This window comes from Nycticebus coucang, chromosome 15 (genome assembly GCF_027406575.1).
Source record: "Nycticebus coucang isolate mNycCou1 chromosome 15, mNycCou1.pri, whole genome shotgun sequence".
Classification (NCBI taxonomy): Eukaryota; Metazoa; Chordata; class Mammalia; order Primates; family Lorisidae; genus Nycticebus; species Nycticebus coucang.
In genome coordinates, this window is record NC_069794.1 from 30,848,154 (window position 1) to 30,863,569 (window position 15,416).

The 15,416-nt window shown below is 34.6% G+C and overlaps 1 protein-coding gene across 17 annotated transcripts in view; it reads left to right on the plus strand.

Moving 5' to 3' along the window:
- RBM26 (RNA binding motif protein 26) overlaps positions 1-15,416 on the plus strand; it is a 105,196-nt gene that overhangs the window by 28,787 nt on the left and 60,993 nt on the right. For all 17 annotated transcript variants that reach the window (XM_053563378.1, XM_053563383.1, XM_053563377.1 and 14 more), the window contains exons 2-6: positions 7,572-7,690; positions 8,354-8,490; positions 11,641-11,729; positions 12,686-12,903; positions 14,543-14,803. In XM_053563378.1, coding sequence (XP_053419353.1) covers positions 7,572-7,690; positions 8,354-8,490; positions 11,641-11,729; positions 12,686-12,903; positions 14,543-14,803 — 824 coding nt within the window. The remainder of the gene's footprint in view (positions 1-7,571; positions 7,691-8,353; positions 8,491-11,640; positions 11,730-12,685; positions 12,904-14,542; positions 14,804-15,416) is intronic.

Below are 15,416 nucleotides of genomic sequence, written 5' to 3' on the forward strand. Positions count from 1 at the left end.
GTCCTACTCCTTTGAGCCACAGGAGCCACCCCTAAAATGACTCTTTTATTAAGAGGAACTCTACCTAACATATGCAAATATTATAACCTAGTTGTTCCCTCACATTAACCTGAAATAAAAAAAAAATTACTTTTATTACTAATGTTTGTAGATCAGTAATTGATGGGAATACTGTCTTATAGTTCCTGTATTTGCAAAATATCTCATGAACAAAATTAAACCTAAGAATTTTTCTAGGATTGTGAGGGATTTACTGTCTAATTCAGTGCATATCTGGCTAGGCACTGGTATCTCAGTGATTAGAGTGCTGCCCCTGTGCACTAGGGGTGGTGGGTTCAAACCTGGCCTGAGCCTTCTTTAAAAAAAAGCCAATCCAGTGTGCATTTGCTAAGTAGTTTTTAGCCTATGGTAGAAACCATTTTAATGATGAAGAATTCTCCCCCCACCCAGCAGTTATTTTGCCTTTGGGAGGTCTCTGATTATTAAAAAAGTTCATCTCTATTTTAAGCCAAGTGATTGCTTCCACTTGGTTTTAATTATTTCCCATGGAGTCAATATATTGAATAAATGTAATAAGTTTTCCTTGGCATAGCCTTTAAATTATTTGAAGACTGACCAGGTTCTCTCCAATATTTCAGTTCATTAGGCTGAGAATCCCTGAACTACCTGGTAATGCATCCATTTACTGTCTCAGTCATTTTCTAAGAATCTGTTTGAGTTTGTTTATAAATTTATGAAGGTGGCTGGCACCTGGAACTGAAAGCAGTAGCACACTCGGTTGCATAGAAGAGCAGCACTGTTTATTCCCTAGTTCTCAATTTTCTGTTTTATTGTGTCTTTATGATTTGTGTTTTTCCCCAAGTACTTGCATCTCATTTAACTTACTGTTTCCTAAAATACTTAAGTTGCCTCCCTTCTACCCTGCTTTATGGCAGTGCTATTGGTAAGTCAGGTCTCATGTTTTCCATATGTAGTTTTTACCTTGTGCTTGTTTGTATTCTCCTTGGTCCCCTGCCAGCCCCACCACACACACAGAAGAGTAACTGGGGTTGGAGCACCCTGTGTCAGAATTGTACTTTATTTCAGTTCTTTAGGGGCTAAGAAGTATTTCTAGAACATAGAATCAGTTACAATTTGGACTGGTTTGTAAGTAGACAGTCTGTCATTCTTTCAGTATTATTTCTTAATCCTTAAACATTTTAAAAACTTGATTCTTTTTTTTCTTTCTCCCTAATTAGTCCCACTTTTCTTTAACATTTCCAAGTTTCTAGCAGAATAGCAGAGGGAAAAGTATAGACCTGACAAGATAGGTGTTATGCAAATCACAAACATCAGCAGTGGTGACTGGTATAAGAAAGTACTCATGAACAGTTTTGCTTGCCATGAAGACAGTTTTTTAAGTACTACCTAAATATAATTTTCTCCCGATTAGTGAATTTGTTTTGTTTAATTGATTGCATGTCAGTTTACCATTGGTGGATAGTCACGTAATGTAGTATTGGTGCTTCTGATTGAGACAAATAGAAAAGAGAACATACGTTTTGCCTTTGTGTTCCTAGTAAATAACATTATTGTATAATCTTATATGGTTCATATTTTTTACTCAACTGTAATTTGTAAGTCCTTATGTCCTTTTGTTTTAAAAAATATTGAACTAAAAGTGGGCTGGCAAAATTATAGGAATGAAGAAAAATTGGCTCCTAAATGAAATTTAGTAGTTTTGTTATCAAATGCGAAACTATAAGCCTTGTTTCTACCTTAATTTGAAACTATAATTTGAATTATACAAAATTTTAAAAAGTAATCTAATCTGCCTTTTAGACTATTTCAAGCATTTAGAATTTCTGTATATGGTTGTTTGCTGTGTGGTTGTTGTGGCTACTGGTTTCTGGTCTAGTTCAAATTGCTTCCTATAGAAGATGTTGAACAAAGATTGTTCAGGAATTGTCTTGTTATTTTATAAGAATTATAGTGTATAGGCTCCAATACTTAGAAAAATCACAGAAGTCTTAATTCTTTCTTTTTTTTTTTTTAAGAGACAGAGTCTCACTTTATCATCCTCGGTAGAGTGCTGTGGCGTCACAGGTCATGGCAACCTCCAGCTCTTCGGCTTAGGCGATTCTCTTGCCTCAGCCTCCCGGGTAGCTGGGACTACAAGCACCTGCCACAACGCCTGCCTGTATTTTTGTTGCAGTTTGGCCAGGGCTGGGTTCGAACCCGCCACCCTCGGTACATGGGGCCCGGCGCCCTACTCACTGAGCCACAGGTGCCGCCCTCTTCCTTCAGTTTTTTAGCTGCCAACATTTTAATTAATTTTTAAAGTGTCCTATTTAAAAAATGGTGATATGAGAATGGAATAGATTTGATAGTTAACGAAATGAAAAATAAGGTGTAAGTCATTAGAAAAGCCATTATTGAAAATTCAGCACAACAAAATATTAAACTGAATTATAGCATTTGGATTCAATGTAGCCTCTGAATTTATTCACAGCAGCTACAATATAACACGGAAAATATAGTAATAGTATCATATCGTATTGATTTCCAATAAACTGAAGTGTGTTTACTTGATAGCTAGTTTGGTTGTTGTCTAGTTGGTTGTGCTTATTTAGATTATCTAACATGGATAAGTGTTGTTTCATGATCTCTCATGAGGTGTTACCAGATGGCAAGAAGTTAGTTCTGGGTGCATCATAAGACAATTTTCCCAATACTTCATGATATTTCATCAATATCTGAGGATTTTCATGTTCATTGTAATAAAACATGAAAAATTTATTTTATCAAATCATTTTGTCTATATTTTAAAAGAAAACGTTGGTTATAAGAATATTGAATTAAATTTTTGGAAAAAAAACAAAAGTCTTTAAAAAATCTCTCATGTGCAATTGAAATGGATTTTTTTTCTTGTTTGCTATTATTTACGTTCTTTGTAAATAAATGGAAATAGGTGTATGAGAAAAGTTGATTTATAATTACTGGGTAAAAAATTACCTTGAAACCTAGTGGCATATTTATGATTTCACTGGCTTCTGTGGTTTAGGAATTTGGGGGCAGGTTAGATGGGTGTTTCTGACTTGGTGTTTCTCATGTGATTTACAGTCGAAGCTGTTGGTCCAGGCCGCAGTCTTCTCAGAGTTGTCCTGGGATTATAGAATGTTCTTCCAAGCTCACCCAGCATATAGCTATTGTCAAGAGACCTCAGTTCCTTGCCATTCATTGCCTGGAGGTCACATTTCATTACCATATAGTGTTCATAAGGATGTTTGAGCAGCTGATTTCTGTAGAGGAGAGAGAGTGTATGCAAGAGTGAGCGTGCACGTGAGCACTACCAGACACAAGAGCAAGAAGGATGCCACCTATCTTTATGACTTGGTCTCACAGGTCAGATACACCATCATTTCTGTCATATTCTATTTGTTAGAAGCAAATCACTAGATTCCATTCTGAAGGGATGGGGAAGTAGGCTCTCTCTTTTTGGGATGAATGAATAATTTAAAGATGTACTTTAAAATCACAATAATGTAGACTAAGGGAGTCTTACAGCATACTTGATAAATGCTATATTAGTTCTTTAACAGAGTAGTTGTGTATATCACAGTATGTCACTTAACTGTGTAACCTTTATAAAACAACAAAACAAAATAAAAGTGGGTGAATTAGGCCTGTTATTAGACTTGTAGTCAAGTTTTTTTCATAGGGATTCTGCTGTGTAACCAAAGCTATTCACTGTCTCTGAGATGTACTTTTTGATTGACATGTTACTGCCATATTTTTATAAAACCATCTTACATGTATATATAGTAATTGAGGTGTTTTAACATGTTTGATAGAATATTGTAACTTTTAAAAACTTTAATTTTTTTCTTTCTCTCTCTCTCTCTCTTTTTTTAAAGAGAAAAGGTCTTTCTCTGCTGTTCAGACTATAGTACAGTCACACAATCATCCTTGAACTCCTGGGTTACAGGATCCTCCTCCTCTAGCCTTCCAAGTAACTAGGACTTCAGGTGTGCACCATGTGCCTGCTAATTTCTTTCTTTCTTTCTTTCTTTTTTTGTAGAGATGGGGGTCTTGCTGTGTTTCCCAGGCTGGTCTTAAACTCCTGGCCTCAGGTGACCCTCATGCCTTGGCCTTCCAAGGTGCTAGGATTATAAGTGTGAGCCACCACACTAGCTCTGCTTTTAGGTGTATAGGTTATTTTATTAATATCCTAACATTTCAGCTTTACCTAGAACATGTGGAATCTGTTTTGTGTTTTTATTAGTTAGCATTTTTAACAGTTACTACTATAAGGAGAAATAAAAATGAATGTATCATGTATACGTTTTTCCTCAAATGAACTATTTTATTCTTTTCTCTACTGGTCATTTGTAGTCTTCTGTCCCCACTGAGATTCCCTAATGCCTTTTCATAATATCTTTTTAAAAAGCTATTATTATTAAACCCTTTAGTGTCATCTAAATCTGTTGGAATGATCCTTAGAAAATCTGTTTTACTGACCCTTGTGTTATAGGTGTGAAATTAAGCCCTTGTTTTCATATTTACAAAGCTATGAAACTAAATCTAAGCTGGAGGGTTAGAGCTCATAAAAGCACAGGTAGAAATGAAAATGAAGCTGGAAAGGGAAGAGTAACTGGGGAGGTACTCTTGGACTGCAAGCAGCTCAGGATATAGGGAGATGGAGGCATTGTGGAGGACTTTTAAAAGGAATAGTACTCAGGTGGATAGGGAGTTGATGGCTGTAACGTTAGGTGTTTAAGGCAATAAGTAAATTGGAGGTCTGGTTTCAGGTTATGTCCTTGTAAGAGGCAATCTAGTGTAGTGTTAAGAGTCTGGACCAGGGAGTGTGAGATTTAGTTTTAAACCTTGGTTCTTTAACTTCCTTGCTTACATAGTCTTTGAAAGTCTACTTAGTTTTTCTCTGAGTCTCACTTTCTTCATCAGTTAAAACGAGAGCTTAATATATTATGAAAAGTTAGGATTGTATTTCACAGCACATACTCCGTGTTCAGTAAATGTTACTTTACTATTGCTATCATTACTCTTACTTTGTAAAATTATCTTTAATTAAATACATAACAATTTTAGCTTAGTTTCAAACAATAAATCTGGTGTTTTGAATTGGGTGAACATAGTTTAGACACCAGAAACTTTCCTTCCTGGGCTGGGTATGATGACTCACCTGTAATCCCAGAACATTGAGCTGCCAAGGCAGGAAGATCACCTGAGGCCAAGGGATCAAGACCATCCTGGGGTAACAGATCAAGATCCCATCTGTACAAAAACAAACAAAAAGACAACTTTCCTTTATGACATTTTGTTAAATGCAATAAGCCAGGCACAGAAAGATAAATACTACATGTTCTCACTCGTATTTGGAAGCTAAATAAGTTGATCTCATAAAAATACAGGTAGAATAGTGGTTACTAAAGGCCAGGACAGGTAGGTAGGGAGTTTGAGGATTGGAAGAGGTTGGCTGACAGATACAAAATTATGGCTTGATAGGAATAAATTCTAGCCAGGCACAGAAAGATAAATACTACATGTTCTCATTCGTATTCGGAAGGTAAATAAGTTGATCTCATAAAAATACAGGTAGAAAGGCTGAGGCAGGAGAATCGCCTAAGCCCAGGAGTTGGAGGTTGCTGTGAGCTGTGTGACGCCACGGCACTCTACCAAGGGCAATAAAGTGAAACTCTGTCTCTATAAAAAAAATAAAAAAAATACAGGTAGAATAGTGGTCACTAAAGGCCAGGACAGGTAGGTAGGGAGTTTGGGGATTGGAAGAGGTTGGCTAACAGATACAAAATTATGGCTTGATAGGAATAAATTCTAGTGTTCTTTAGCATTGTGGAGTGGCTGTAGTTAATTATTTATATTTTCAAGTGGGTAGAAGAGAGGAGTTTGAATCTTTCTAAGAGAAAGAAATGATAAATGTTTGAGTTGATAGCTATGCTAATTACCCTGACTTGATTATTACACATTGTGTACCAGTACTGTCATATCACCCTGTCCATCGTTCACTTAATTTTCACTGTCATCCCTTCATACAAGTAACAATTGTTACTAGTTGTTTATCTTTCCTCCTATGTATTTCAAACATAACACTTCTCCCCCAACACCAAGGGTACATGCTATGCAAACCTTTCTAGACCTTGCTTTTTAAATTTAATAAATTTAAAATTAAATTTAAATTTAATTTTAATTTAATAATTTTAAATTTAAAATGAAGATTTTCCTAATAAATGAAAAATTCATTACTCTTTTTGTGTCCTTTTGCTGCACATGTCATTACTTTGTGTGGATTTAATCTATTTTTCTAGTCCTCTGTACCTGGATGGACATTTATACATTTTTGATTTTACAATCAGTACGACAGTGAATAACTTCTATGTATGTCATTTTGAACATGTAAGTGTATCTGTAGAATAGGTATGTAGAAGTAGAATTGCTGAATCAGAGTGCATCTGTGAACTCGATGCAGGCGGAACATTTTTCCATTGGGCTACCAGCACACTCAGACCGGATTAAAGTATGAAAGTTGCTTGTCTCTTTAATCTTGTCAGTGGAATATATTTTTCATATTTTTGGATTTTTCCATCTCAATAAACTGGAAATGATATTTCATTGTAACTTAAGCTTGCATTTCTCTTGTGGATGAGGTTGAATTTTTACCCTTCTGTTTCCTTTTTAGTATCTGTTCATATCCTTTGTCTTTTTCTCCTCTAAAGTTGTTGATCTTGATCAATAGAAACTGTACCGATTAGAAGAATTTACCTTTTTGTGATGAATTAAACCATTTGAGCTATTTTCTCATTTTGTCAACTCTTTTCATTCTGAAGTTTCTAATTTTTTTTTATAAAATCATATTATTCTTTTGTGATATATGGATTTTTGGTCTTCATTAGCTCTCCAGGGTTGTAAAATAACTCACGTTGTCTTCTAATACTGTGATGGTTTCTTGTTATATTTATTATGGTATATGGAATAAATTATGAATTCAAGTTAGGTTTTTAAAAAGTAACTGCCATATTTGTTTCATTACTATTTGTTACATGATTCATCTTTTCTTTGTTTGTTTGTTTTTTTGAGACAGAGTCTCACTTTATCACCCTCGTGATAGAGTGCCATGGCGTCACATAGCAACCTCCAACTCCTTAGGCTATTCTCTCGCCTCAGCCTCCCAAGTAGCTGGGACTACAGGTGCCGGCCACAAGGCCCGGTTACTTTTCTTTGTTGATTTGGATGCCACCTTTATAAAATTTAAATTCCTAATGCGTAGAGTATTTGAGTCTACTTTTAGACTGTCTTTTTTGCTGTTTAATTACTATACTGTGTGGTATGCTTTTAAATAATAATGGCTTTTAAAAATACATAAAGCATATAAGGTGTACTAATGTAAGAAGAACTTACGTTTCTTTAGTACCCTACACGAGCCAGGTGCTTTATATGTTTATTAAGTCATTTAACAATCATATCTACTAATTTAGTTTACAACTGGAATTTGTAGAGTGTGAAGTTGCTTGTGGCTAAATTTCCTTCAACATCGCTTTTTTTTTTTTTTTTTTTAGCTGTGATGCGGATCCATCAGCCCTAGCAAAATATGTTCTGGCTTTGGTAAAGAAAGACAAAAGTGAAAAAGAGTTAAAGGCATTATGTATTGATCAGCTGGATGTATTTCTTCAGAAAGGTAAGATGTTTGGTATTAAAATACTACTTTATTTTAATAAGTTATTTAAAATAAGGCTTTCTACAGAGTATTGAAGGAACTCAATAAAAGGCTCCATTTATAACAAAGTCGAACAAATAATATTATTACTGGTTATATCCCTAGATTATTTAAAATGGAAGCCTCTGTTATCAACATCCTCATGCTTATTCTTAAAGCATATTTATGCTGATATTTTTTATTACTTACGTAGGCTAAAAGATTAGGAAAAGGACTAAATTCTTCTTTATTTAAAGATAATGCTGCTTAGGAAACTGCTTTGAATATTGACTAGCATATTGCTTTTCAATTTTTTGCAAGTTGCCCACATCTAGATAATGATAGACACATTTTGGCCCGGTGACCTGGGCTCCACAGAGAAGACTAGTTACTGCTGGAAGTGATTGGCCTACAAGTTCTGGCCATTCTAGTCCTTACTACCCTAAAAATTGAATGAATCAGTATTACCTTGGGAGTTGTGCCATGGCACACTGGTGGGAAGCTTATTTATATTGGTATAATTCCTAGATTTATAATAGTCAAGGAATATTTCATCATATTAGAGTTGTGATGTATGAAAGTAATAAATTAATATCTTAGCAAATGTCTTGCAATATGTCTTTCAATCTTTGATTTTATTTATAGAGACACAGATATTTGTGGAAAAACTTTTTGATGCTGTGAATACAAAGAGTTATCTACCTCCTCCTGAGCAGCCATCATCAGGAAGCCTGAAGGTAGAATTTTTTCAGCACCAAGAAAAAGATATAAAGAAAGAGGAGGTAAGGATTTGTGTTATATCTTACAGGCTATTTAAACATTAAAGGAATAATTGAACTAAGTTTTATCTTATGTATCTGTATGTTGAGAATCCTCAACACAATTCTCAGATTTGATAATTTCACTATGAGGAAGTGATAGGACTCAGCATATAATCATACTCATGGCTGTGACTTACTACAGCAAAAGGATTCAAGGCAAGGTCAGCAGGTGGAAAAGGTATATGAGGGAAAATTCAGTGCAAAACAGGTATAAGCTTCCAAAGTCCTCAGAATCACACAGGATGAACTTAATTCCCCTAGCAATGAGTTGTGACAACACATGTGAATTGGGGAAGCTCATTGGGGAATACTCAGGGTTTTTATTTGGTACTGATCATATAGGTACCCTCTACCTCTTATTCACCCAAATTCCAGATTCCTGGGAGGAAAGCCAGTATTTATCATAAACCATATATTTACAAACGGTTCAGGCTTAGTAATGAATTTCAGGGAATAGTAGGAATCTTCCAGAAATCAAGGTTCCCAGGAGCCAGCCAAAGGCTAGCCTAAAAGCAGGCCTTTCTAAGGATAGTAGTCTTCGGTCTGCTTTTAACTCTTTTCTCATGGTATCTTATAGACATGGAATCTGTGTTCTATGAAAGTAAGTCAGCAATAGATCACTGCTTCTGTCTTATGTGCCTTTAGAAGGGAATTATTTTGAAGGTAGTTAAACACAAAGACCTTCACAGAGCAATTGAACAGTCTTCTCTATTCACTCTTATCTAATGGTCATAAAATAATCCAGATTTTCTCAACTTAATGTTAAAAGATTATAATTTCAGTGAAAATAATTATTAGCAATTAAGCTATTTACATTTCTGGGCTCAGCCTTGCTTTAGGTCAAACAAATCTTGGTTAAGATTTTGGTCCTATAAGTCACTGGTTTGTGACTTTTTGGTTACTTTTCTGAGCCTCAGTTTACTCATCTGTGAAATGGAAATATCATAGTTGTTATGAGTAATAAGGAAAATAATGTAAATAAAGTATTTGGCATAGTGCATAGCATATGATAGATTCTCAGTAAATGGTGGCTGGTGTCATTGTTGAGCGATTGTTGGATGACGAGAGATGTAGTTGTGACCTTTGTTTTTTCTCCTTTTATATTCTTTTTTTTTTGCAGTTTTTGGCCGGGGCTGGGTTTGAACCCGCCACCTCCGTCATATGGGGCTGGCGCTCTACTCCTTTGAGCCACAGGTGCCACCACTCCTTTTATATTCTTTCCCCAGATCATATAAGCAATGCAGTTTAATACATATTTATAGATATATAATATTATGTGATAATTCACCGATGTTTTTTTTTTTTTTTTTTTTGAGATAGAGTCTCACTATGTTGCCCTTGGTAGAGTGCTATGGCATCACAGCTCACAGCAACCTCTAACTCTTGGGCTTAAGTGATTCTCTTACCTCAGCCTCCCAAGTAGCTGGGACCACAGGTACCCACCATAACACCTGGCTATTTTTTTTTTTTTGTAGTTGTCATTGTTGTTCGGCAGGCCCTGGGCTGGGTTCGAACCCTCCAGCTCTGGTGTATGTGGCCGGTGCCCTAGCTGCTGAACTACAGGCCCAAGCCTCCAAAGTATTTTTATATCTGTATCTGAATACATTTCCACACATGTATATGTATAGTGTATATTTTAATACACATGTTCATGTTTCACACTCAACACATACCTACATATATATAACATCCCAGTTTTATCTGCAGAGGATGACCAGAATATAATTTTATAAATGGGCATAATTCTACCTAACAGTACAGGGGTTCTGTTAGTAAGGAAGAAAGGGACAATGGATATTGTATTGGCAGTTGCTTATGCCACATGGAGATACACAGTAATTTATTTAAGCTTTGCCCACTGGCAGAAGTTTGGATTGGTTTCATATTTTTGTTACTAATTATATTTTAATTTTCAAAAAATCTGTAGTAAATCACATGCACTTGGTTTGAGAAGCAGTCTCTCCCCAAATTAAGTTAGTGGCAAAGCTTTATCCTTATATGTGTATGTATTGATACAATAGTACTTTATCACAATTGTTTTGAAATTGTGGAGGATATTTATCCCTTTTCTTTCAGAATTGTCTAAATGCCAGATGGCAGTCTGACTTTAAAATGCTATGGGTGTATTTTCTAAGATGGGCATGTACTGTGGAGGATGGTAATATGCCAACATAAATTACTCAGAAAGAGTGCATTGAGGTAACTAGAAGAGAAAGGTCATATCAGGAGGGTTGGTATTAGTACCAAATTTTTTGTCTGGATTGAGAAGAAAGCTAGAGTAGGTGGAAAGAGAGCTGGAATAGAGAAGAGAAAAGAGAAACTGTTAAAAAAGAAGGCTTTAACAAATAATTTCCTCTAGTTTGGTATGTTAATAGAGTCCATGGATTTGATTTCTCATCTATGATAATGGGAATAGTGGCGTAAACTAGAAGATGTGTACCTTATCTGTAGTGCATAAGAACATCTTTAAAAATGTCAAATCTTGAGCCCTGTTTCAGAAGCTACTGATTCAATATTCCTAAATTTGTTTAACCTCTAATCCTTTTCTTTGATTAACATTTAATGCCCTATGCAACTAGTGTTCTCAGCAGTACAATCTAGAGATTGTACCACTGATCAAGGGAATGTTTCCTAGGGTTGCTTTTTAGTAGTTATACAATGTGAATGAAGGTACCTTATACGAAACAGGAATGTGTAGAGAAACTGGAGAACTATTTCATCTTATATATTCTTTCCCATATTTTGTTTTAATAACTTGGTAGGTTCTAATGTATTCTCTTATATTCTTTGATGTGTTTGGTCCCAGACCAAATCTATAAAAGCAAAACATGAATAAATGTTTTGTAAGACATTTGAAACAAGGAATAAGCATTCCACTGTTTGTTTTAAAATGAGAGCTTCTTAAAATGTCTTCTCACCACTATTATCTAAGGTAAGCATTTCAGAATTTCTTCATCATTCACTTTAACTTTTAATATACTGTCTTTTATGGCTAAATTAAATGATTGTACTTAGTAAAGAAATTTGTTTGAATACTTTTAGAAGATAACAGTTTAAGCATTAAGGGATAACTGTTGCTAAACATGTACACATTTTCTTTTTGTATATCAGATCACTAAAGAAGAAGAGCGTGAGAAGAAGTTTTCTAGAAGGCTAAATCACAGTCCTTCCCAGTCAAGCTCCCGATACAGAGAAAATAGGTGAGTGGTTCATTAAACTATATAAAAAATGTTTATACTTTAGTTATCTTTTAGAAAAGGTTAGATTTTGGCTGTCTTTTATATAGGGACAAATAATATCTACTCTTTTATTGGTCTAGGAAAGTGTGACTAGCATCTTTTTTTTTCTTTTTTTGGTAGAGACAGTGTCTCACTGTACTGCCCTTGGGTAGAGTGCCGTGGTGTCACAGGGCTTACAGCAACCTCTAACTCTTGGGCTTATGCGATACTCTTGCCTCAGCCTCCCGAGCAGCTGGGACTACAGGCGCCTGCCACAACGCCCGGCTATTTTTTTGTTGTTGTTGCAGTTTGGCCAGGGCTGGGTTTGAACCCGCCACCCGCGGCATATGGGGCCGGCGCCCTACTCACTGAGATACAGGCGCCGCCCCTAGCATCGTTTCTACCAGGAAAATCTAGGTTGGATTTGTAGTTTTTGAGAGTAACATTTAGAATAATACTTAACATGTTGTTAATATTATTTTCATGCCTAACTTCAAATTCCAGTGTAATCTTAATGTGTAACTCTTCTTTTTCTTGATTTCTCTTTAGTGTGGTTAAATTATTTTTCCCATTTAGGCTCAAAAGCACTTAAGAATATAGTATGTGAGATACATAACCTGTGAGACTGTTAAGTACAAGACAGTATGTTTATATGTACTGTGAGACATATGTATAGATGTCTTTATGTACAGATGTCTAATTGTATAGATGCCAATGTGAATCAGATGAAAAATTAAGACTTTAGAAGAGTTTTTTCCCTCATAAAAGGTTTTTAGGGTACTTAAATCTAGTTTTAAGTTTCATATGTATGTATTCTGATGATAGGACAAAATATCATGTTACAAGAATTAAATACAGCTATTTAATTGCATTTAGAGTCTCTTGTCCCTTTATTTACCTAAAATTATTTATGTAAAAGTGATCATGTATTTCTTTAGAAGTCGTGATGAGAGGAAAAAAGATGATCGCTCTCGCAAAAGAGATTATGACCGAAACCCTCCTCGAAGAGATTCATACAGAGATCGATATAATAGAAGACGAGGACGAAGTCGCAGTTATAGCAGGAGTCGAAGTCGAAGTTGGAGTAAAGAACGGCTTCGTGATAGAGATAGAGATAGAAGCAGGACTAGAAGCAGAAGCAGGACGCGAAGCAGGGGTAAGCAATACATGATATATATGTATGTATTGTGAAGGGAGTCCATAGTTAAGGGTTTAAAAAAAAATTTAACATTTTGCCAATGTTTTCTTCATTTTTTCTATTGCAGTGTACTCTGTGGTCCAATGGAATGCTTGTTTATTTTAAAATTTTTATTATATACAAATTAAAGTCACAGTTACCACTGTACATTCATCAGGGTGGCCACGTTGAAAAAGACTAATTATATTTAGTGTTGGAAAACACTTTGGTTGAATGTTAAAATGTTAAACCTGCACCTAGCAAATGACCCAGCCATTCCACTCTTAGTATTTACCTAAAAGAAATGAAAGATATGTCCACACAAAGACTTGTACACAGATGTTCATAGCAGATTTATATGTAATAGCCAAAAACTAAACATACATTTGTCCATCAGTAGGTTAATGGTTAAACACATTGTGGTATATCCATACCATATGATGGATAAAAAGGGAAAAGTATTGATACATGCAACAAAATATGCAAATCTCAAAATAATTATGCTAAGTGAGAGAAGCAAAAGTACATGCGCATATATATATACATATATACACACACACATACATATATAAAACTTTATAAAATGCATGCTAATCTATCATGACAGCAAATCAGTGGTTGCTTGAGATGTGGAGTAAAGGAGGTATGGATTTCAGATTAGAAAGGTGCATGAGGATACCTTTGGGGGTGATGAGCATATGTATCATTTTGATTGTGGTGTTGGTTTCACAGATGTATATGTTGGTCAAAACTCATTAATTCATACAGTTTAAGTGTGTTCAGTTTATTTTATATAAGTGATACCTTAAAGCTATTAGAAGAGTTAAAAAAAAATCTCTTGATTGATTTCAGATATATACACACACCGTGTATTTCCAAAAGCATGTCACGTCCAACATGTATAATTTTTCTTTCAGTGTATTATTGAAAGGAAAATAACTAAAACACTTTTGAGTGAGACACCTTTTACTGAAACCTAGATTTTTGCTGCTTTTAATACTTTTTATGGCCTTTGTATAAGTATTGAATTCTGTTACATGTTTTTCCTTACTGTGATCTAGGTATGATAGACGCTTTTGCACATTGCTTCACTTAACTAACCTCTTTAATACCTTTTCTCTTTCTTTGGGAACAAATATAGCCTACCTAGTTTATTTGTTAGTGTTTATTATGAATATCTTTTTCTTCCTCTTTGCTCATTCATTTTTATCTTAATAATGTTTACCGTAAAAAGCCATAGTAAAGTCTTTAGATGGGTAATGACAAAATGTTCGTCACAGAAACTCCCCACCCCCATAGTTTGTTGCATGCTTTGTTTGATGGGCTGAAGTTATGCATACTAAGATTGTGATGAAGAAAAAAATTTTCTTTTTTTCAATAAAACTCTAAGGATAAACTTATTAAATAGAACAATTTTATGTATCGTTTTATAATTTAGGACATAGTGAAAAGAAATAGCTTTTCTGGGAACATTATGTATTAATTGAATAGTTTTTAAAAGGGGTGTTGTGTATTAAACCTTTTTCAGTATTTATCAAAAATATTCCTATTTCTAAGATCTGGTACCTGGTGTTTTTTATAGAGTTTAGTTTTATAAGTCATTTATCTTTTGTTGCAGAAAGGGATCTGGTGAAACCTAAATATGACCTGGATAGAGCAGATCCATTAGAAAATAATTATACTCCAGTGTCTTCAGTGCCTAATATTTCATCTGGCCACTATCCTGTACCTACTTTGAGCAGCACTATTACAGTAATTGCTCCTACTCATCATGGTAATAACACTACTGAAAGTTGGTCTGAGTTTCATGAAGACCAGGTGGACCATAACTCTTACGTGAGACCACCAATGCCAAAGAAACGGTGTAGAGACTATGATGGTAAGTCTTTCAACTACTTCATAAAGTATTGGGTTAATATTCCCAGTGCCTAAATTCTATAGGTATAGGTTATACACCTTATTTACTCAAAGACTTAACCTCTGATTTTGGAAATAGTAGGAAATTAGTGTTACTTCATAAATTCCTCAGTATTATTGAAACATTCATTAGTAACACCATTGTTTATTATCAATTTATAACATTGATAATATTAATATTTAGTGTTAAAATTAGTATTTAGTAAGTCTTAATACAGTATATTGTTATAATTTACCAAATAAGAGTAAATACCTATTGAGTGATTAGGGAATCTGATAGTGAAATTCTTGACAAAACTCATTTCTTTAGACTGAATGATTGTTGAAATCTAAATCAGACCTAGAAATGTAGTATCACCTATGTAAGAATTTTGTAGAAAGAATTGAAGGCTTTCAAGGATTTACTGTAAAAATTTTGTAATTAGTGTTAAAGCCATAGTTGCAAGAATCCTTAAAGTGTAAGATTTAAATTAAGAATAATGTTTCTAATAACAAAAATATGACAAATTATATATAAGTTTTATATTACCCTGTTACACATATTTTAATGTAGTGATTTTTTTCTTTCTTTTTTA